This window comes from Magnolia sinica, chromosome 3, assembly GCF_029962835.1.
Source record: "Magnolia sinica isolate HGM2019 chromosome 3, MsV1, whole genome shotgun sequence".
Taxonomy (NCBI): Eukaryota; Viridiplantae; Streptophyta; class Magnoliopsida; order Magnoliales; family Magnoliaceae; genus Magnolia; species Magnolia sinica.
In genome coordinates, this window is record NC_080575.1 from 101,333,600 (window position 1) to 101,357,343 (window position 23,744).

Consider the following 23,744-nt stretch of genomic DNA (forward strand, 5'->3'; position numbering starts at 1 on the left):
TGAATTTTGGATCCTCCTTATTTTTGGTATAATCTCCTAAAATGATATCTAAAAACAAATGGATGGGTTGGATTTCACATAAAGATCACAGTGGGTACCACACAGAATCCTTCTACGGATCTTCGCGGGAAAGGCTTTAGTAGGAAATCTGCGTCCCTGGGTTTGGGAAACGTACTGGTTACTCCCCCGCCACCGGCCAATGGGGGGTGGTCGGTGCTATGTGGCCCCCACCATGATGTATGTGTTTGATCTATGCCGTCCATCCATTTTTCAATCTAATTTAAGGGGTTGAGCCTAAAATTCAAGCATACCCAAAGATAAAGTGGATCATGCCAGGGGAAAAGGTGAGGATAATGATTTCCACTGTTGAAACCTTGTTAGGCCCCATAGTGATGTTTATTTGTCATCCAACCTGTTCATAAGATCATACAGACATGGATGAACGAAAAACAAAAATATAAGCTTGATCCAAAACTTATGTGGCCCCCAAGAAATTTTCAACAATAAAAGTTCAATTCAACTGTTTCATGTGTTGTGGTCCATTTGAACATTATATATACCTCATTTTTGGGATCAAGCCATAAAATTATCTGGGAAATTGGATGGATGGAGAAGAAAAAATACATAATTCATGGTAGACCTCACATAGTTTGCTCAGTAAGCTAAGCAATCCCCTTCCGTCTAGGAGGGAAGCGGATTGGCTAGTGTACCACACACCAGCTATATAGCTGGTGTAGATACGTGTCGCGCGAAGACAAGCGCCGACACTCCTCGAGCTCCAAGTTGTACACTTGTACTAACGGTTCAAAGGAGATCAAAGTTACATGGCCCCACAATGATTTATTTATTATATCCACACCGTTCATCCATTTTCGAGATCAATTTAGACCACTAAACAAAAAGTGAATCATATCCAAAGCTCAAATGGACCACACCAAAATTAGCAGCGAGGACAATGATTTTCACTGTTAAAAAATTCGTAGGGCCTACAGAATGTTTTTTCCATCCAATCTGTTAATAAGATCACAAATACATAGATGAAGAGGAAAAACAAATTTCATATTGATCAGAAACTTTTGTGACCCCTGAAAGGGTTTCAATGGTAGATGTTCAATGCCCAACTGCTTTTTGCAGTGTGGTCCACTTGATCTTTATATCTGTCTTATCTTTTGGTTTAAGCCTTAAGACGAGCTTGCCAAATGGATGGACGTTTTGGATATAACACATACCTCATGATGGGACCCACAGAACTTGTTGACGTTAATACACCAACTATATTGCACCAGCCAATCCGGTTCTATCTCGGAGTGGGACGCGGATTACCTAATGAGAGGTTGAGTAACCGAAGTGACGTCACCAAGTTCTGTGGGTCCCACCATGATGTATGTATTATATCCACACAGTCCATCCATTTTGAGAGATCATATTATGGCATTATCCAAAGAATGGGGCAGATCAAAAGCTCTAGTAGACCCCCACCATAGAAAAAAGTGGGGAGAGTAATGCCCACAGTTAAAATCATCCTAAGGCCCACTGTACTATTTATTTGATCATCCAATCTATTGATTAGGTTATACAAACCCATATGAAGGGGAAAAACAAAGATAAGCTTGATCCAAAACTTTTATAGCCGCCAAAAAAATTATAATGGTTGACATCCATCTGTTTCCTGTAATGTGATCCACTTGAGATTGGAATATACTCCATTTTTGGTGTCATACTATAAAATGATCTAGAAAAATAGATAGATGACATAGATGAAACTCATACATCAATGGTGGGGCCCACATAGCACCGACCACCCGCCATTGGCCGGAGGCTAGCCAGTCCGTTTCCCATACCTAGAGGACACGAATTTCCTGCTAAAGCCTTTCCCATGAAAATCCCGCAAAAGGATTCTGTGTGGTGTCCACTGTGATCTTTGTGTGAAATCCAACACATCCTTCATTTTTAGATATAAATTTTGAACATTATACCAAAAATGAGGGGGATCCAAAATTCAAGTGGGTCATACGAGATGAAACAATGGGGAAAGGAATGTTTACCGTTGAAACCTTCGTAGGCTCAATCTTGGTGTTTATATTCCATCCAAACCATTTATAAGGTCAGTTTCACTGAGATGAAATGAAAACACCGGAAACACAAACCAATACAAAACTTTTGTAGCCATATGAATGTTTCAACGATAGTCACTAAATCCCCAATTTCCTCTCATGTGACCCATTTAATTTTTGGATCCTCCTCATTTTTGGTCTCATGTCCTAGAATGATTTTGAAAAACAAATGGACGGGTTGGATTTATCACAAACATCATAGTGAGCCCCACACAGAATCCTTGCACAGGATCTTCCAATGAAAGCTTTTCCCTGAAATTTGTTTGCAATTCCAAGAGTGTCTGTGCAGGTGTAAGAGAGAGTCTTTTTTTTTAAGACTCTCCCTCTCTCAATGCAGCTGAACACGGATTGCATCCTACCCCCGCCCGGACGGTAATCCGTCCGGGCATAGCTCTGTGGGGCCCACCGTTATGTAAGTATTTTATCCACACCGTTAATCATTTTTATATGATCATTTTAAGGTAAGCCAAAAATTGAAGCAAATACATAGCTCTAGTGGACCACATCAAAGGAAGCTGCAGTGATAATGACACCCATCGTTGAAACCTTTCTAAGGGCCACCGTGATGTTTTTGACCACCCAACCTTTAAATAAGGTCATGCAGACTTGGATGAAGAAAACACAAATTTCAGCTTGATCTAGCACTTCTCCGGCCCCCAAGAAATTTTTAATGGAGGACGTTCAATCCCCACTTTGTGATCCGCCTGAGCCCTGGAACTACCTCAATTTTTGGTTCATACATTAAAATGATCATATAAAAATGAGTAATGGTGTGGATAAAATACTTACATCACGGTGGGGCCACAGAGCCCTGCCCGGACGGATTACCGTCCGAGCAGGGGTAGGACGCAATCTGCGTCCGCTGAATCCCAGCCGCTCTCCTTATCTCACGGAAGGCTCGCACATAAATTCCTTGCGATATGGTTCGCAGGAAACCATTACTCTCTCTCTCTCTCTCTCTCTCTCTCTCTCTCTGTATATATATATATATACAAAAACATCATTTCTTTATAATTAACATTTTATGTCTTTTTGAATGATAAACTTTGATCCTATGGCAGGAAAAAAAAAATAGTAAATGTAAAGAACTTAGAAAAATTAAACGGTAGAACCCATCATAAATATCACGTTTATGAAAAATCAGGTTGATCTGGTCTCTACGTAGACCATACCTTTGTTGAGTAAGATCGTCAGTTGTATGCTGATTTATGGCCCACTTAAAGAACAGATTGCCATTCTATTTTTCTTCCACGTGATCTTCATGATAGGGCTATTGTTTTCATGGTATTAATGCCCAAACGCATGGGAAAGAGGGTACAGTACCAAAAGCTGTAGTATGTACAAGTGGTGGTGGTAATGGGTTGAAATTGGGTCACCAAGTTATTAAAGATTTCTCTCTGTTCTCGAGATCCTCTTGTGATCTATAAAATATGTCACTCTTTTATTTAGAAAATTTTATTTTATAATTTTTCCTCTTTGATTAGAGATTTTATTCTCCTCTCTATATATACTCTTCATTATATAGATTCAAAATATACAAGAATTCATTCCCTAAATTCGTACTTTATTTTCAGTTTCTGTCATGGAATCAAAGCCTCTAATCTGGGGCCTATTTTTTTCAGCACCTCCTCCCGGCCTGACAATTCGGATCTAAAAATCTCCATTAGAGTCTCCGATCCAAAGCTCTTGATCTCTCCAATTTCACAATCAGACATGTTATTGTTGCATATTCAAGAATCGATTTAGCAGTGTCGCCATTCCGCTCATCGTCTCCAACCCGCATTTGCAATTGCCGCAATACTTATCACCCAGTCCGGAACCACCATCTCGAACCCATTCCCAATCTCGTCACCATTGCAATCCCTAACCACTGTGCCGGTCCCTAAATTTGTACCTTATTTTCAATTCGAATGAGTGTTAGTCTTGATATACATTAATACACCATCCCTTAATGACTCCGGCTTTCTAGAGAAAGTGGTCATTTGACAAGGTATTAGAGTAGAAGGTCTTGTCTTCAAATTCCAGGAGCAGCAAATATGCTTTGGTAATATATTCTCCCCCTACAACTAAAGTTTTTTAGAGTGATCTAACAAATGCACTCGAGACAATGTCCAATTCAAGCTTAAACCTAAAACACACATGTAGACATTATTTGATGAGATGTATGGTTATCTTGTATGAGAGGTTTGAGTTGAGTGAGGATGGACAACAATCGCGTATGCATACGCAATAGCATATTTCCCAACAATCAAATTTTTTTATTTGATGCACTTTTGTCAATAAATATGCACTCATATCCCTTTCACTTTCACTGTTCTTTTTTCCAAAGCTCTCTCTCTCTCTCTCTCTCTCTCTCTCTCTCGCACTTTCTCTTGTACTTTAATCTCTCTACAGCTATTCCAAGTATGTATATTTTTTATGTTCTGTAAGTTATGCGTGTTTGTTGTAAATTCAGTCGTAAGTTGTAATTTGTGAGTAGTTTCAAGTTATTCATTTATCAATAAAAAAATTATGTTCGAAGTTTTTAATAATTCATTCTCTCAAGGCATGTTTGGTAAAACTTATTTTATGTATATATCACTGGAATGAGCCCGTGATTTTCCCTTATTGAGGCCATTTGGTAATCCAAAACATTAGGTGCTTAATTTATATTCTCATCGAAAAATTGAGATCTTTTTAAGTTTTCTCTATTTGACTTAAAACTTAACACCAAAAGTAGTAAGTGATTTTGAGTATAAAAAAAAAAAAATTTAATGACAACCTTATTGTGCTTTGATGACTTCCACTGCAAGTTTTGACGAGTAGAGAACCCCATTGACGTGGCAGAGTTCTTTACCCCATCAAGATGTATGTGTTATATCCACACCATCCATCCATTTTGCCCAATCATCTTAGGACATGAGGTAAAACCAAAGCTTAAGTGGACCACAACATTAAAACTATGGGGATAATGACACTCATCATTGAAACCTTTCTAGGGCCTACCATAATGTTTATTTGCCATCAAATCTATCCATAAGGTCTGCCGGATAATGACGCTCACAATTGAAACCTTTCTAGGGCCCACCATGATGTTTATTTGCCATTAAATCTATCCATAAGGTCACACAAACCTAGATGAAGGGAAAACACAAATATCTCCTTCCAAAACTTTTAAGGTCTCTACAAAGTTTTCAACGGTATACGCTTAATCCCCACTGTTTCTGGTGGTGTAGCCTAGTTGAGGTTTGGATCTGCCTCATTTTTGGGCTCATGACCTATAATGATCTAAAAACATGGTTAGATGGTGTGGATATAACACATACATCATGATGGGGCCCAATGAACTTTGCCACATTAACACCAAATGGTGGGGCCCACCATGATGTTTGTGAGAAATTCACCCTGTCCATCTGTTTTTTGAGCTCATTCTAGGGCAGAAGGAAAAAATTAACAAGGATCTATAGCTCAAGCGTGCCACACGAGAACACCCAGATACATGGCTGAAGTAGTAGACTGACTGAAGTGGTAGACTGAGTGAAAGATACCTCGTTTCAACAATGAGGTCTTCGTATCGATTCCCTAAAGGGGATGGCTAACAGTGAAGTGTGAACTGACAGTGGGTGTATTAAATAAAAAAATAAAAAAAGAAAAAAAGAAAGCGTACCACACGAGAGTAAAAAAAGGGTACAGAAATTCCTACCGTTGAAATCTTCTTGGAGTTCACTTTGATGTTCATATGCCATCCAAACCGTTCATGAGGTCATTTCCACTAGGATGAATTGAAAACATAAAAACAACTTATCTTGATACGGAACTCCTGTGGCCCTGTGAATGTCTCAACGGTGGTGATCGTTCAATCCTTACTGTTTCCTCTCATGTGACCCACTTGAGTTCTGGATCCCCTAATTTTTTCCTATGTCCTAGAATGAGCTTGAAAAACTGATGGACAGGGTAGATTTCTCAGAAACATCGTGGTGGTTCCCACGGTGGGATCCTCAACTGTGGGGCCCACCTTGATCTGTTTTACTTACATCCACACCGTCCATCCCCGCCCCCCACTTTTTGATAGGATCTTAAAAAGAGAAATTTAGATTGGCAGGACGATGAACCATATAGGTGCTCCACCACCATACGGAACATCTTCATATCTCACTATGAAGGATGTTTGCATACCTGTCTAATCCATGCACTCCAACCCTCAAGATCCACCCACTATTAGTGATCACCATCCCTGAGAAATTTCCATGCCATTAGGGGCATGGATCATGTCAGATCTCAATCATAGGAAGTCTATCGAACATGATTTAAAACAAATCAACGGTTAAAAATGAAAGTTAGCAGTTGAAAAACTTCGGTTAACCAATTGAAAATCTCAGAGGTGTCGACCTACCTTTTAATTATTCGATGGACAATTCAAACCTTAAGATCGGCCATATATTCATGTGTTATTCATGCCTAGAGAAGACCAAGTGGATTCATATTAATTCATGCATACTTCAAGGACCTCGATGATAATCCAAACAACACCCATTTTCAGTGGCCATGCAAAAGCTTTATAAGGAGAGCCACGACATGATCAATCGGGCCTCTCCATCTGCACATCCTTAAATCATAGGGATTTTGACAAGGCTAGTACAACCATAAGCATAGTCAAGTATAAGTATGACAGGTCTCTTGGTCTTGTTACTTGTAAGTGGTCAATGCCAATGTAAGTGACCAAAGGGCAAATCCAAGGAACTATCCATGCACAAGTACACACTCATGTGTGGTAGGAAATGAGGAAAACCAACAACCCGATGGGCGGAGATTGTCCATACTATCAAATGAAATGACTATTCAATCCCATCACACATGTACTTAGGAACTTGTATGGTCATGGCTAGGACAATGAGATCCATAGGACACAACTCTCATTTAGCTACCAAGCCAATATGTCTAATCTTGAGTGCCTAAGAGCATCAGAGGCAATGCCCCTCAAACCCACTACACATGTTCCATAGAAATTAATCTAAAGGATAAGTGCAACATGTCAATCAGTTGAGGTCTAATAACATTGGTTTTCCAAGGCATAACCTCAACAAGAAGTTGGTAATGCACATAGCATCATATTGGGTGCACCCTTGAAACCCTCACCCCTTCTTATAAATATATATGGGGCAAAGACAGTGCAAAGAGATGGGATCTTCTCCCATCTTCCATCTTCTCATACTTCTTCCACACATAAGTGTCGGGTCCATTATAATGGGTGATGTTCATCATCATTGGCCCTAACGAGAGGATTGGATGACGGCTCTCCACTTGATGTAGATTGGAGAGAGACCTCCTGCGTTAGAGGATTGACATCAATGAACGGAAATTTCTATGCCATGATCTAATTGTAAGAGGTACTATCTAAACCATCAATCCTAGGTCCACAGAGTTTAGAAATTTGATGTGATCAAAGAGGATTGACTTAATTAAAATTAGTTTTTTGAGAAATAAGTTTTATTCCAATGTGTTTCTTCTTTAAAAACCTAACACATCATGGCTACAGCTATGACTCAGTTTGGCCAAACCTGACCCATTGTCAACCCCACCCAAAAAACCAACCAAGATTATTTAAAATTAATTTTACATTAGAGAAGTTAGAACCATTTTAAAACATTACCCTAATAAGGTTGAATGAGTCCCTTCAAGGTACTCTCTTCATGATGTATAAGATTCCATACATGTGTGTCCCAGGCCCAATAGGAGCGGAGGATGGCCAGAAGATCTCTTATATGGGAAGGTCTTAACCCTTTGATTTGTTGCCTTTTAGTTAAAGAGATGTAGATTAATGGTCCACATTCAAAAAAAAAAAAGTGGGGTGAAGATTGAAGCACATGAATCCTCAACCTGTGAGATTTTTTAGGCGTAGTCATCCGTGATATGCCCCATCATATCAATAGTTTGGCACCCCATCACTACCCAAAGATGTTATATTAGATTTTGAAATGCGGCAGAATATAAAATAGTTTGAAAAGTCCAGATTTTAAGGTTACCTAGAGTATCCTCATTTTGATGCATGCCATATTTGCAAAAATGCAAAAATGCATAAACCAAGTTCATACATGAAGTAAGATTTTGTTAATTTTTGCTACCGTCGATTTTCCCACGGAGAAAGTCTCTCCTAATCTATTTCAGATGCAAGAGAGTGAGCACATTAAACCCTCTAGTAGGGGGTCGAGGGTTGACATGAGCAGTTTACAAGGTGGACCCAAGCGTGTGAACGTGTGGAGACGTGAGCTCTGTCACGCGCCACTCTCTTTACCTCTCCCTTTCCTTTTAGCTCTACTATAGTAATGCCCGATGGGTAGGGCTGTACACGAACCGAATTAGCTCGGTTGGCTCACTCAACTCGACTCGAAAAAGCTTGATTCGACTCGGTTCGAAACTGAGTTCGAGCTGATTTTTTTGAGCTCGAAAAATTTTCGAACCGAGTTTGAGCTTGCCTTAGCTTGACTTGACTCAACTCGACTCGGATCGAACCCAGCTCGAATTGAGCTCAGATCGAATTAGTTCGATAACTCAGTTACTTTGATATTAATGTTGAAATGACTCAACGAAGTGTGGCTGGTGGCATGGAAAGTATGTATATGAAACAAATACCCTTTTTTTTTTATTTTTATGTTGCTTAGAAGGTGTTTGATGAAATACTTGTAAAACCACTGCTAATGTTTTTCATATAGTGAGATTTTGAAGGTGTAGTACATGTGTTTGTGAAAATGCTGCACAAGCGAACTCAACTCGATCTTGGCTCGAACTGGCCCGAGCTGTTGACCAAACCGAGCCAGCTAGTCAGGCTCAAGGACCGAGCCGAGTTCGAGATGAGGTTAGCAAGTGGCCGAGCCGACTCATGTACACCTCTACCAATGGGGCATTGGGCGTTTAGGCTCTCTTTTCTGTTAGTTCTCTCCATGTGTGTGTGTGTGTGTGTGTGTGTGTGTGTGTGTTTGGGAGGGGGTAGAAATGGTACTATGAGGTCAAGTTGTGTGGGCCCCACTATGATGTACGTCGAACATCTACCTCATCAGTCAAATGCACCATTCTATGTTGGGCCATGGGCTTAAAAATCAATTCAATTCATAACTTGGATTAGCTACACCACATATACCATTTGAGAGGGATTACCCTCCCATTAAAACATTCATAATTATTTATTAGGCCCACCGAGATGTGGTTCACAAATCCAGCCTATTCATTGTGTATGTCCCACTTAGATGAGGGGTCAAACCAAGTTTCAACTGCATCCAAAACTAAGATGGGCCCCACCAAGTGCTTTTATATGTTTTACGCATGTCTTCACATAGTTTTAGATGATAAGGCCCACCTGAGTTCCATATACGGCTGATTTTTGGGATAACCCATAATCCAAAGGGGACCATCAAATGCACGGTATTGATGTCCAAACACCCCACGATGGGGCCAACACAGGTTGACCTCATGGGAAGTTCCCTACTTCCCCATGAGGCCGACCTCATGGGAAGTTTCATATTTCCATATATATATATATATATATACCTTATAAACTTTGGTGTAGCCTACTGTAAAGGGAGTTTTTTTACTTGTCTTTTTCACGAACTATATGTTGGATTTTTTTATGAAAACACGATAGAATTTAAGACTTTAAAAAAAATCAAGTTCCATTCTTTCAGCCTAGGATCTCCCACTGCGATAATCTTAGATTTTCAATAACTTAACATTTAATGAATGGTTAATATCATATATGCCTTATGCAATTAGATTATGAAACAGTTTTTTCAGCTTTTCTTATCAATGCTGATCCTCTATGCTAAGAGGTCTTTCCTCAATCCATCTCAGGTGAAAGAGATCAGAGAGTGACCGTCAAATTCTCTTGTAAAAGCCAAGGTTAACGAAAGGGTGAGATGTAAATGCTATATATATATATATATATATATATATATATATATATATATATATATATATATATATATTCTTACGGGCGCCCAAGATGGTTTTAAGGTCTCTCTATTTTTCGTCTCTCTGAGATAGAATCTATATTTATAAGGAATGCAGGTTTCAGGTAGGGGTGTCAACGGGTCAGGTGCGATTTTGCAAAATCAGATTTTCGGTTAGGGCTGGCCCGATGGCCTGGCCTGAAACAGTTCAAAATCTGGGCCAAGACCAACCACATAGCCCTAATTTTAGTTCCAGGTGTATACCTGGTATTGTGCACCACTACCTTATGAAGTTTGGTGTACCCAACTATGATGGTAGTTGATAAATCTGTTGTCATGGACATCTACAAAAGATCTATATCTCATACAGATCAAATAGTGGACCCTCAAATTTGAGCCATTAGATCATCATCAAGTATGATTAAAGTAATTTTAACAATTAAAACAAAAACTAAATGATTGAAAATGACTTATGAGTCTTTGATTTGATCAGAATTAACCACCATCATATTCTTAGGCAAACCCAATAAATTTCTTATTGGCCTGTGCGAGAACCAATGGACCTTGATATACGTACATATCGAACCACACCCGCTCTTCATAGTCGTAAAATAGCCATATAAAGAAAAGCTAAAGCCAACATTAAGTCCCAATTACATTGATCATAATTCAAGCAAATAAATACCATAAAGATTAATCAAACTCGGACTCGGCACGGCGCACACGTGTGTGGTCAATGACATAGATTAGATCTAGTGGCATAACCCCCTCACATGACCAAATTCACATACTCTCTGAATGGGGCTCAAGGCTCAAGTCAAAAGGCCTATCTTATATACAAAAAGATATTCTTTGGTAAATCCGATGTGAGACAAAACCCACAACTTAAAAACATCAAAAATTCCAAATGAGAAGAGAAACCAAAAATTTTAAATTCCAATTTTAAGATAAATTTTGAAACAAAATACAACATGACTTGCATCCTTGTGATCTTGACCCATTCCTTATGGTGCATGATAACACACAAAAGATAGTTATATGGGTTAGTCAAGTTGTCCACATGCACACCAACTTCTTTCAATTTGCCTTAATATGCAATGAAACAACAAAAGAAAAAAAAAAGAACGAAGAAAGAAGAAAAACATGGGTATCATTGCATGTCTCTATTTACATGCAACCCATTTACATTTCATGTCTAACATACTCATCCCACCTTACATACTAATTTTCTTTTTTTCTTTTTTTCTTTTTTAAAGGGGGCAGCGGACACAAGATATGTTAGCTGAAACACATATCTTCTAGGGAGGCCGACGACTAGAAGACACCCGGCCCAATGAGGTATTTCCCTACCTTGCTAGCACTACAGCAATGATAAGGCTAGAGAAATTCTAACTTCTCAAGATTGGTCTAAATGGATAGACTTCTTTTTTACTACATGTTATCATTAGCTCAGCTATTCTTGGTAGTTTTTAAAAAAAAAGAAGAAGAGGAAGAAGAAGAAGAAAAGGAAGAGCTCCCACCATTAGAGACCACTCAATAGACACCACACATTTGTGTGGGAAACAACTTGAAAATCCTTAACATCTTAACACTAGTGTTGGACGTGGACCCCACCGAAGCGCCCACGTGTGGTGAGTCAAAATTGGCTGACATTGATTGGGCTCTAAACATAGCACCTAGGATGCTGGTTGGCATGAATGATTCTTGCCTTAATGTTGGGTAAGATTTCATGCAGAAATTGCTAGGAATTCTTGCTAATAAAAACTATGTAGCAACAGCCACAAGAAGTTCCAAAATCGTATTTTCTCTCCCTTTGACATTTTTCTCTTGTAGAAGGTGCGATAACCTTTATACCTTCATTAGGCCAACCTTCGTTCATCATTGCATGAGCCATCCATCACGGCCAGAGTTGCAATGAGCCATCCATCACAGCCAGAGTTGCTAGAGTGAATTCATTCACCGTTCTCTTATAGAGAGCATACATTGGGAGCTCGTTCAGGTCATCACCGCAAACATAACTTGATACATCATCTGATTTGAGTTCTCATGTCATTATCGCAAAAATAACATGACACGTCACCTGATTTGAGTTCGCTTCTACCATGTGGGTGTTTATCGGACACTAGATATAACTACTACCGACTAGTAAGTAAAAGGAAATTCTCACTCTGTAGAGACCACTTCAGTGGGTATGTTAAAATAGAGCCATTTCATACCCCTTTTTTCCGTGGGCCGATCAAAAACACAACCTCAATACCATCTCAGCCCATTTATACACAAAATCAAGCATTTACATAACATTCAATTATTCCAATACACCAAAATATAATAAACACCAACAAACATAAAAAGTGCTCAAGCTATAATATGTACAAGCCAGACCAGCAATTTTGGTATTTGGATCTAAATCTGACCAGTGATTGTATTTGAATGTACAAGATGTTGATGTATATCAAATGACACTTTCATTTTCTTAATGATGTTTCTGTTGTTTACAGAACACTTGAAGAATAGATTGATTATGCTACACATTGAGAATTATCAAGGAAATTTCAATGCTTATAAAAGCATTTCTGTCACCATCACCATATGCATAATATGATTCATTGCCTGATTTGTATAAAAAAAGACAATCCAAATATACTAAAATGGAGTGGCAATGCGCTGGCAGAGCATGGGGATGTCCAGCTCATTAATACATCATTTGGCACATGGAATGTGTTGGATCAATGTCCATGAGACCCTCTTAATCCTAGCCATTCATGGCGGATATCATGTGTAATCCCCACATCAGCTTGTTAATCAAGCTACTAACCGTTTTTCATTTTGTATTGTTATTAGTATCAACATTATTCATTCTCAAAATCATTTTTAAACCATTATAATTTGAGATTATGAAGGGGATTAACATGGGTCCGGCTCCATGGCTCGGTGGTAGACAGTCTCTGTTTCAACACTGAGATCATGGGGTCAACTGCCCATGTGGTGTGGGTGGCTGTGTAAAAGAAGAAGAAAGAAAGGGGCTTGACGAAATTGAAGATCTGACTACTGGGATGGGGAATTGGACATCCATAAAATGGAATTAGCAATCCCAATACAAATACAAGAAGAAACAAGATAGAAAACGAGAAAACCACCGAAAACGCAAAAAATTGCATACAGTCGGGAAGAGCACCATCCATTGTTCTTCTTTATCTGCCCATTTAATTGGTGCCTGTTGAACAGCTAGGATCGTATGTGCAATATGATTTGTGGGTCATTGCTTGTCGACAGCGGGCCCCAACAACTTGGGTAATTTGGATAAGAGGTATATTCATCACACATGTACCGTGGCGGTGTGCTGTGGACAGTCATTCTCTGCCCTAGTGATGCCAATTAATTCCAGTTCTGGGTGCAATGCCTCTGATGAATAAGGATGAGTTTGACTGCACCAAATTTTAATCAATGTCATAATTACACTGATTAATAATGAAATATCATGATATTTCATGAATTTCGGTGCAACCAAATGCACCCTCAAGGAAATGAGTATAATTTTTCTGTAACAGATTCATTCATCATACAGAGAAAAAGAAAAGATATTCAATTACTCACTGATAGTGAATTTTGTTTCTACTTCATGAGGTGTGCTGAGCCCAAACATGTGCGGAGACCTGCCCATCCACATGCTGCCACACATCCCAACATGGCTGGCACATGTGATCCGACCTTTCCATGAGGTGGGACACACTGTTGAGATCTTCTAGCACAATGTATCAGGCCATTTCACTTCTCAGGTGGGCCACTGCATACAGAACAAATGGATGGCTAAAGCAATTTTTCTAGCCATCTGTCTGTTTTCTTTTCCAGCCGGAGGATCTAATCAGTGTGCGAAACTGATGAAAAGCTCAGATCGTTTACATGCTTGCCATATTGGTATGTGCGTTCGTGACCAGGCAGGGTTCCGTACGGGTCGTGGGCTTGGCAAACCTCCTATCTTATTCGTCTCTGTACAAAGCCGAGGCTGATTTATGGACAACAAAAATGATATGGATACTTACATTTTCTAGCATACAAACGGATCACGTGGCTCAGAATAATTACCAAAAACGATCCCTGTTGACGCTTAGATAGCCGGCCATCACCTTCCCCCCAGTATTCCTCATGCCATCTATAAGAAAGCACCACGTCGATCCCAATGCTCCGATGAAGAAATTGGCATCAGTTGCCATCAGAAAATTAACAAGGGGATAATTTGTGCTGGTCTCCCTGCCGAGGCTCGCCTCGTAAGTAGCCATCGTCGTATTTCCCACTTGCCGTGTGATATTCGTGAAGTAGAAGTTCCAGTGAGGATATAACCGTGTTTTATCGATGACTTCCTGTGCACAAGTTGTGAATTAGATACAAGAACATTGACTAAATCACCTTGCATGCTTTGTCGAAATAAAAGAAGAGTGCCATTTTGCAGATGCAGTGCTATGTGGCATGTTTGCGAGATCTGGGCTGTTCATCAGGTGGGTCCCACTATTGATGATGTGCACTGGCCCAAAATCAGGTACGTTTGCTCATCAGGTGGCCAGGCATATACATTGAATGCAGACCATTGGTTATCATTTTGTGGATGCACATAGGGTGTCTGTGTTTGGTGGCTGCAGATGGCCATCTCCAAGCAACACTCATAAAAGAAAATCGAGCAGGTGAGACGACGCACCTGCATTTCAGTGGAGAGCCAGATGCAATTCAGGTCTGGAAAGCGCCTCCTGATGCGGTCTGCAAGGCGCATGTACTCTTCAAATCCAACCACTTTCATCTCGGATGCCTTGTCGCCCATCCTTACATGCATGCTTAAGAGCGGTCTAGGAATCCATGGTTTATGATTCGACCATACCAGCCGTTCAATATCAGCTTGAGGTTTGTTTACAACTTCCTGCAACAAGAACCGCTCACAAGTATGATTACGTATATTAAAAAAAAAATGAATATTTTAATCATAAAACAGAACATGGGTTTTGAATTATTGCCAGAGGCGGCATGAGGTCCTGTGTAGAACGTATCAGTCGTGGTAAAACAAAAATCAAATAAGATGGAGCACATGAAAGACAAAAATCAGCATGATAGAAACCAGCTAGTTTGTGACATTCACCAAATATTCGAGGTGGATGATTCATAAAAGTCATCTGGAGATGGCAATCTAATGGCGTAATTGAGTCCCAGGATCATGGTTTGAGGAGGGCAAATTTGGAAGCACTCCCTCAAAAGGCAGTCTCCAAGAAAGGGGTTCGAAGGCCATTTTTTCAGCATACTCGGTCATTTGAGAGCTTATTTTATCAGAAGGGAGATGAGATGGAGGTTCACAAAGTGCATTCAAGAACACAACATCAACTTTCATTCACTTGAAAACGCTGTCTAGGCCTCAAATGCAGGGCCTATTTTATCAGGAGGGAGATGAGATGGAGGTTCACAAAGTACATTCAAGAACACAACATCAACTTTCATTCACTTGAAAACGCTATCTAGGCCTCAAATGCCCCTTCGGAGGGTGTGTCCAAAGGGCCGTTTAGACTTGGACAATAGGGACAAAAAAAGAAGACATTCAGGAATCCTCATTCTGCAGGTTTAAATTGATGATATTATTATTCACTAGATGTGATATGCAGATTCTACCAAGAATGACAGATGGTGGTTGCAAGTGATTTTGAGCTCCTTGCTACATCAGTGAAAGGAATACGCCCTTCCCGAACCAAGGACACCCCAGCTCCTCCAAAGTAGTATTTTAGGAAACAGTGGTATGAGTTTCTCATGGAGCAATGGTAAAAGATAACCAACAATAATGATGAATTGGTTATGAAGATCCCACCAGGCATTGGATGCTCCACGTTAAACTGCTCTAGAATTCTCAACAATTCTCTGCACTATTTACAAGCCTTAATCTACAAGAAGAGACAAACTTGGCTAAGTCCCCAGAATCGTCTCTTGGGATTGTCCTGTCCATGACATTGGGCTCCAAATTGCAATTGCATTACTTTCAAGATGGACTTGAAAAAAATGCAACTCCAATGTCTGGCTGCTACTTGCTTGCTATGAATACTAGGAAACATAAACTGACTGTTCGTGATCCAATTCACTTGTGCATCCAAACACATCCCAATGTTATCTCAGAGGTCAACCATGAAGAACAAAAGCAACAACTAAGCAGATAAGTAAATGCAATACATGCAGACAAACATAAAGAAGGGATTACAGATATGTCGCATAGAAAGCAATGTGCAGCCATATACAAGTTACATGCCTTTGATTGCATTCTCGAGTATGAGAGATTTGCTATCCCACATACACCTCTACGTGCCATGTCCCAACTTCACACTGGTGTAGGACATTGGGCCCATCTATCAGGTAAGGCTCACCACAGAGATTGTCAGCCAAAAAATCAGGCCAGCTTTACATGAGCTGCTTGCCTGAGAGTCAACCCGCTTGATTTCTTTGGCCAGATGACCTACACGATCGTTCCAGCCTGATTCTTTGGTCAGAAGACCTACATGGTGAGTCCAGCCTGATTCTTTGGCCATATGACCTACATGGTGGGTCCACATTATCAATGGCTCAGATGTCCGACACAGCCAGTAGAGGCATGTGAGGGATGGCATTTGGGGCTAGCAAAACCTCCAAGTATGAACATATGATTAAAGATGAAATCAATTTAGTTAACATGAGATAGGAGTTTGTTTAGAAAATAATGGCATTCAAAAGCATATGAAAGACTAAAAGCAAAGATAATAGTTCCAAGTTTTTGACTTTCAGACTAGAACCTATTATCAGATTTAAAGGAGCAATTAAAATAAAAGCATAGAAATTGTCATGTTGAAAGACCTCTGGCCACTCTGCATCAAGACTTCCGAGAACCATTTTTGCAGCTTGCAATCCAAATGCCATATGCCGAGCAATATTTAGCAGACCACATGTATACTGGCTTTGGAACCTCATTAGATAGCGAATCGCCTACAAACATTGTAAATGTTGACTGAATAATCAAATTTAAATGGTAAACATGCATCCAAGGCGCTTGAAACACATGATGTGGAAGAACATAGACCCAATAGTGATTAAAAGTTCTTTTCACAAAATCATAAATAAAGACCATTCATCCATTGGGCCTCACCGAACTGACAATTTCCAAAATCGGGCAATCCAACTTTTCAACTTGTGGCCTTCAAATACATGGGTGAGAAGAGAAATGTAGCAACAGTCCACATTCAACAGAAAGCCATAGTACAACAGACGGTCGGGGACAACAGATCAACAGTCTGGATTCCTTGACTATGGCCCAGTATTACTAAGTAGAAGCAGAAAACCCAAGTATACTGCGCATATCATCTGTTCAACGATCACCTAGTTCCTTAGAAGTATGCCTTTGTTTGTTCTATGTATCTGGACTGGCTGACATATCCTCTTTTACTGTATATTTTGGAGAGTTCATTTTATAAAGGGAAAAGATATGGAGGCTTGCAATCCTCCTTGGAGATGGGTTTTCCTGTCTCCGGGCTGCATGTCCACGAACATGCAGCACCTACCAAGGGAAACAATAATTGTTGGTACAGAGGCACTGCATGTACAAGTGATGGCCCAAAAAATCACAGAGACCTAAGAATCATAGCCATCCAATCAATGCAATGATCACCAGTGAATTCGTCCATTGCCCATTTCGTTGCTCAACTTTTTCTTAACTGCCCGATTTCATACAGCTAATGTGATGGCTAATATAGTCCGATTGCATTGATTTTCAAGCTATTGCTCCTACACTTTGTGACCCACCATACCAACAGTTCCAGTTTCTTTTGAAGCATGCCATGTTTACCATGGCAACGCCTGAGACTGGTGAGCCTACCCAGCAAACCTCTGATATAAATGGAGACGATTTGTTTTCCAAGTCAAGCAAAAGGGATCATCCACCATGTCAAAATCCACTACATCTCAAGATAAAGCTGATGCCTGCTCCTACCTGTGCCCGCCACCACCTCCGATCCATTTTACGATGGTGTGTAACTAGAGTCCCATCGATCTCAGTCGTCGGTTGCAAATTGTTCCAAGGACTACCCCACATTCTGCATTTAAAATTCACAAAGAAAGGTAATGAATGTACTTGCACTCCATTTGAGAATGTTAGAAACAGCTCGGTCTATAAAATCTTACCTAGGTATTCGTCCGGCCCATATCTGCTTTGAGGTGTAATTCTCCTTACCTGTTACAATTCCATTTTCCCAAGCATCTTGTCTGGCCACAAGTTCGAAAGCTCGATCTCGACATTCTGCAGATGTTTCAGGAAAGAAGTAGCAAGACCATCTAGAGCGTGACGAACCTGCCAAAGTTACAGCCCTCAAAATTCATTCGTATGAAGTTACAAAAATCCAAACAAGGTCAAAAAGTCATATAAAACTTAAGTAATTTGCTTAAACATTGAATGGATGTGATTAATGAAAAATCGCAAGATTGGGAGCGTCCAACATTGTCCAGATGAAGAGGACGGTGTCGTGAGATTGGAAATCGCATTGGGAGAGTGCTCTTCCTGACTGTAGGTGATATGCTTGGCAATTTCTTGTGATTTTCTCATTCTCTTTTTTTTCTTGTTGTATCTTGCAAAGGGGTTGCTAATCCCCTTTTCTAAACTCCTATCCATGATCCTAAGATCATCAACTCTCCAAAGGTGAAATGGCCCTCTGATTTGAGAAATGTTAGTCCATTTATTAATGTCTATTTTTAATGATTCAAACATGGCTTTGAAAATAAATAGTGTTTATACTAATTATTAAAAGGGTTTTGTTAATGTCCCATCTTCATGGGGATGTTAGCAATCTCTCCAAGCCTTTTAAATGGTCCATGGGGTTTCGCTAACGTCCCCACCTTCAAGGAACGTTAGCAACGTCTCCAAAACTTTTAAACGGCACACTGGGTGACCTATCGTGGATCTGAAGCATTGATTCCTTCACGTAGCTAGACCATGCCATTTTGCAAGAACCACACTCGTCAGATGATCCTAACCCTTTGAATGGGGCCAATCTGTCACAACCATCCATTTCTCATGAGCCATAAATCACATGGTTAGAGTAGAATCATAAGAAATACAAAGAGAGATCTATCTACTAGATGTTTCAAGATGATGATTAGACCTATTTTGCATCTCCGGTTAATCCTGACTGTCCATTTTCATGCTATTGATTGGAAGCTTAGGATCACGTGATTGGCACCATGAATTGCTCCAAGTTGTATGAATGAATGAACAGTTTAGATCAAAAATAGGTGGGATGTTGCTAACATCTCCATGAACGTGGGACGTTAGCAAAACCCATAATACAAAAAGAAAACTGATTAGAAGCTTGATTAACAAGCCGATGTGAGGATAACCCGGGATCTCCACGATGAATGGCTAGGATCAAGATGGCCTCACGGCCATTGATCCAACAAGTAAAAGATAAATCCTTCTTTTTCTTGAGAAGTGATGTATCCTTTATAAAAGCTTATATATAATGTTTAAGATTGAGACTACTACCTTGGCATCCGTCATGATCGGCACGATTGTAGTAATTTGTAACAAGAACCCGTTTTTCATTGATCGCAATAGCAAGCAGCCCGCACATTCCAGCAAATTGGCCACCCATACCAAATCCAGGTAGCCTCTCCCAGTCAGCAACAAGAAATCGCACTTGTGGGTCGCTGCAATTTGATGGGTGTTGATGGACCCAAATGTCATGTTGCACTTGTCTGGTAAAAGGAATATTATCTTCATCGGATCCTACAATCTGCAAATATCCGATAGTATTAGTATAATAAAGGGGTCATGGATGGAGATTTGGAAAACTCAGAATTAATCATGGAAAGTTCCACCAATCAGATAGGCAGGATCATCCAATCTGCGCAATTTTCATAAGGTGGCCCGTACATGGTGAGACCCACCCTGTGAACAGTTCTTTACCATGTTTAATTTGGGTGTAGAACAACATATACGGAAATTTGTGCACCAAACTCAGGTTATGTTTCTAACAGAAATGGCTAAGAAATGACAGATATCACAAAAATAATTCCACATTGCGGACGGATTGATGACTCAGATGCGTCTGATACAACCCATCTGAGTCAACTCAGACAGAGTCAGAATCGAACTGGTTCAACACAACAAGTCAACCCACTGATTCATTCCCAACTCAGGTGTTTGGATGATTCACCCCTGACTCAGGTGAGTCAACTCTACTCAGACCTGGACGAGTTGGGACGACTGTCCGCGTGTGGAAACCATTACACTACAAGATTACTGACATGATTTACATTCAAGGTAATTGGAAGCAACAAACATTTACAAGATTGGGTTAGATCATACATAGGCGCACATTAGGTCTCAAAAAACACAAACAAATTGCTCAATGACCAAAATGCCCATGTATAATTGACAATGAACTGAGGAAAAAAAAAAAGAAGTAACAAGTGATTTATGAGCAAAAATAAATAGATAATGGACTTTATGCTCCATATAAAATGAAAAATGAATGTTTGTGGTCAGCACAGCACAACAGATAGTACCCATGCATGCATATGCTTGCTTCTATGCCAAAATCCATAAACCACAGATGGAGTCATCAAAAAACATGATTAAGGAACTCAATACCAATTAGACATACATCCATCTCCACAAATACGATGCGATGAAGAACCACTACAAACCATAGTTCTAAATTTTGGTGATTCGATGTGAAGCTTGGTCGAGTCAACTCGATCAAACAGGATTTCGAGCCAATCCACTACGAAACTCAATCTTGTAAGCAAATCAACCTCGACTCAGCACAACACAGACTGAGTCACCCAAGTGCAAACAGTAAGTTGTAAGCAGTGCATGACAAGTTGCGGTTGTGTTATGCACATCTATTTTATGCACTTATCAATTTGTGACCATTTTAAGCATTTAAACCAATTTAAATATCACTACTTATAATTATTAAATATTCAGTCATGTAATGAATCATCCAAGTTCTCAAGTTGACCAGATCCGGCTGGTCATTGAGTCGAGTTTCTGGGTTATTAAACTATGCTACAAACATCACAAGAACATGAGCATGCCATGTTGACGTGCAAAGTTCGCATGCCTAGACAGAAACATTGTAAAGTACATTCATAGATCAACAAGGAAGAATCATTTAGAGGATTAAAACCAACTTGAAAACAAATTCTTGGATGAGTTCATAAAAACATATACACATACCCAGGGAGGATAAGCCTCTTCATGTTGTGGTTGGTGCCGTGAGTCCCTCTGTTCTCCATCCGTTGTCAAAGATAGACCTAATGATCCCTTCCAAATGGACCAAGACGGAAAGCTTCCGTTCTCTCCGTGGCTGTCGAGCTGTTGATTGACTTGCACAGTTAATTCACAGTTCTCCAAATGAGGGGCATCAGGAAGGCTTGAATGGTTCAAAAACTCTTCCTCCCCATCTTTTGATCTATTCAACTTAGCACTCCAAGCAGAATATAACAACGAAACTCTCTCGTCATCCACCGCACCCCCGATTTCCTTTGGTACAGAACCGCAGTCGCCACTTCCGCTTGTATCTAGAATTTTCAAAAGAAAATGCTTACCAATCTATAAAAGAATGATTGAAATAACATTAAGAAGGTGGTTGAACGATCGTCAAATGCAATTCAATGGCAACAAATTTCCTGGTCTCAAGGCAGCCATAACTCAACATCACCAAAATGCAATGGATACATGCCTCACTTGCAATTTGGAGTGGAAAAACAGGAAAACAGAAGCCCATTAACATGTTCTGTTTTCCTCTCCGCCCCAAATGGTATTTTACTTTTTTAAATAGGATTCCACTAATGCCAACATCAATCGGGTTGCAAGAATTTCTCATAACAAGCAAGATTTAAACAAGAGGAGCAGAAAACAGTATCCATAACAAAACCTAAAATGATAAAACAATTCAAAATTCCACCAAACCAAGAACAGATTTACAGAGACAAGTAACAGGAACTCAAAATGCACAAACCATTCGTAGAAACAAAATCGAAAAATCTGCAAAATAGCTTGCTTACTGATGTCTGAAGAGCTCGAGTTCTTCAAAGCTGTGACCGATGGAGTTGGAAATAATACCCCGAATTCAAAAGTTCTCGAGGGTGTGAGAACAGCCAGAAAGAAATACGTAAAACAGGCGCCAAAGAGAAAGCCCACCACACAAATCTTACAAGGAGATGAGTTACTCATTTGCAAAGCTCTCTGTGATACAACTCTCTCAATACTCTTCTGAGCTGTTACTTCCATCTCTCCCTCTTGAAATTATCTAATCTCATGCAGAGCTAAGAAAATTCATAGAAAACTGTACTCTTCCCAAATTCTTTCAGATTCTCCTGAAGAAACTGCCAAAACAGATGAAATTTGAAAATTGGAAAATTCAAATGATTAAATTTCTCTTTCTTGGGATTCCAACTCTCATCCAAAAGAAACCCAATTCACAGATAAATGCAATCCCAACCAGCTTTTTCAGCTGCGCTTGTAGATGGGTGACCCATATCTCTTCCAACTGCAAAAACACATGAAATGCCTCTCAGCCCTTCTTTCTAGAAACATGTGAGAATAATAAATGAAGATAACCATTTACAAACTCAAAACGGATCACACCTGTGTGCAGTGGAATTACTGAGAAAAAAAGAAAAAAAAAAATAATAATAACCATTTAAATTTTAAAAAACAAAAAAAAAATAGAAAAGACCCTCCAAATTAGAAATAACCATTCAAACTAACACATTAGTTTTCACTGAAAAATATAGAAAACAAATAATAAAGAAAAAAAAAAACATTTAAAATCACAAACAACATAAAAGAAAATGACACAAACATCCACAATTTTGCAAGTGACCTACAATCCAACGACCAATAAAGAAAATTTCAAAAAAAAAAAAACACACTAAAAGCCTCCAAATTACAATTCACTTCAAGAATCATTAAAAACAAACAATAAAAAGAAAACCCATTTAAAATCACAAGGAACCATGAAAAAATTACGACATAAAAACCCTTAAATTTGCAAAAACAGCCCATGCAACACCCTAAAAAAACCATCAACAGAACGCATTACCTTTCACTTTAAGAAAACAGACAAAACAAAGGTAAGAAATCCACCATTTCCACATCACAAACAAGCAAAAAAAGAAAAGGGATATTAAGGTCCCCAATTTTGAAAACTGTAACACAAAGAAAGGAATTTGTAGTAAGAAATATCATCTTTCAAAGATAGAAAAAGGTAGGGTCATGAAGTTGACAAGACACAGGAATCACATGGAAATCCATGGCAGGAAAAAACTTAAAAACTCTACAAGTTAAGGTTTCTTCCCACACACGAGATAGCTATCTGTGGTTGGATTTTCAGTGGGTCCCTGCCACCATTAGCAGTAGTTGGTGGACGGCCGCTATCCACCCGCCAGCAACATGAAGCTTTAGCAGAATATATTCCGTCAGTGTCCCGCGCTTCTGTTTATTTGTTGAAGGGTATGCGGGAGGAAGGGAGCGGATCCGGTGTTAACCGGGTAATACATTAGGGGGTGTTTCTCTAACCGTGGGGCCCATCTTGATGTATTTTTTTTGTATATCCACACCGTCCATCAGTTTCTTCGGATCATTTTAAACAATTTTCCAAAAAGTAAAATAAATATAAATCTCAAGTGTACCACATCACAAGAAACAGAATTCGGTGACTAT

At 39.6% G+C, this 23,744-nt stretch overlaps 1 protein-coding gene and 1 long non-coding RNA gene across 3 annotated transcripts; both read right to left on the reverse strand.

Moving 5' to 3' along the window:
* Window positions 1–13,593: 13,593 nt before the first annotated feature.
* On the reverse strand, window positions 13,594–23,332 carry LOC131240445 (uncharacterized). 2 transcript variants are annotated; one of them, XM_058238677.1, is made up of 9 exons: window positions 23,125–23,327; window positions 22,085–22,569; window positions 21,255–21,598; window positions 19,554–19,803; window positions 18,200–18,365; window positions 18,009–18,111; window positions 16,880–17,008; window positions 14,724–14,939; window positions 13,594–14,391 (listed from the first exon to the last, which is right to left on the reverse strand). In XM_058238677.1, the coding sequence occupies exons 2-9, from the start codon at window positions 22,308–22,310 to the stop codon at window positions 14,113–14,115; spliced, it is 1,713 nt and encodes a 570-aa protein (XP_058094660.1). In that variant the 5' UTR covers window positions 22,311–22,569; window positions 23,125–23,327; the 3' UTR covers window positions 13,594–14,112. The 2 variants fall into 2 exon arrangements, with proteins under 2 accessions (XP_058094660.1, XP_058094661.1); XM_058238678.1 differs by lacking the exon at window positions 16,880–17,008 and having other exon boundaries at window positions 23,125–23,332.
* LOC131240446 (uncharacterized) lies at window positions 18,375–19,545 on the reverse strand. The gene is made up of 3 exons (XR_009168758.1): window positions 19,174–19,545; window positions 18,928–19,063; window positions 18,375–18,859 (listed from the first exon to the last, which is right to left on the reverse strand). It is a non-coding gene; the product is annotated as an uncharacterized LOC131240446 (long non-coding RNA).
* Window positions 23,333–23,744: the final 412 nt, after the last annotated feature.

Excerpts from the sequence above, each read along its gene's own strand:
- LOC131240445 (XM_058238677.1), bottom strand. The coding sequence starts at position 22,310 with ATGGAAGTAACAGCTCAGAAGAGTATTGAGAGAGTTGTATCACAGAGA. Across the intron at positions 21,599-22,084 it reads CTCGAGCTCTTCAGACATCA|ATACAAGCGGAAGTGGCGAC; the intron begins GTAAGCAAGCTA and ends TGAAAATTCTAG. Across the intron at positions 14,392-14,723 it reads GGCTCTCCACTGAAATGCAG|GAAGTCATCGATAAAACACG; the intron begins GTGCGTCGTCTC and ends ACTTGTGCACAG.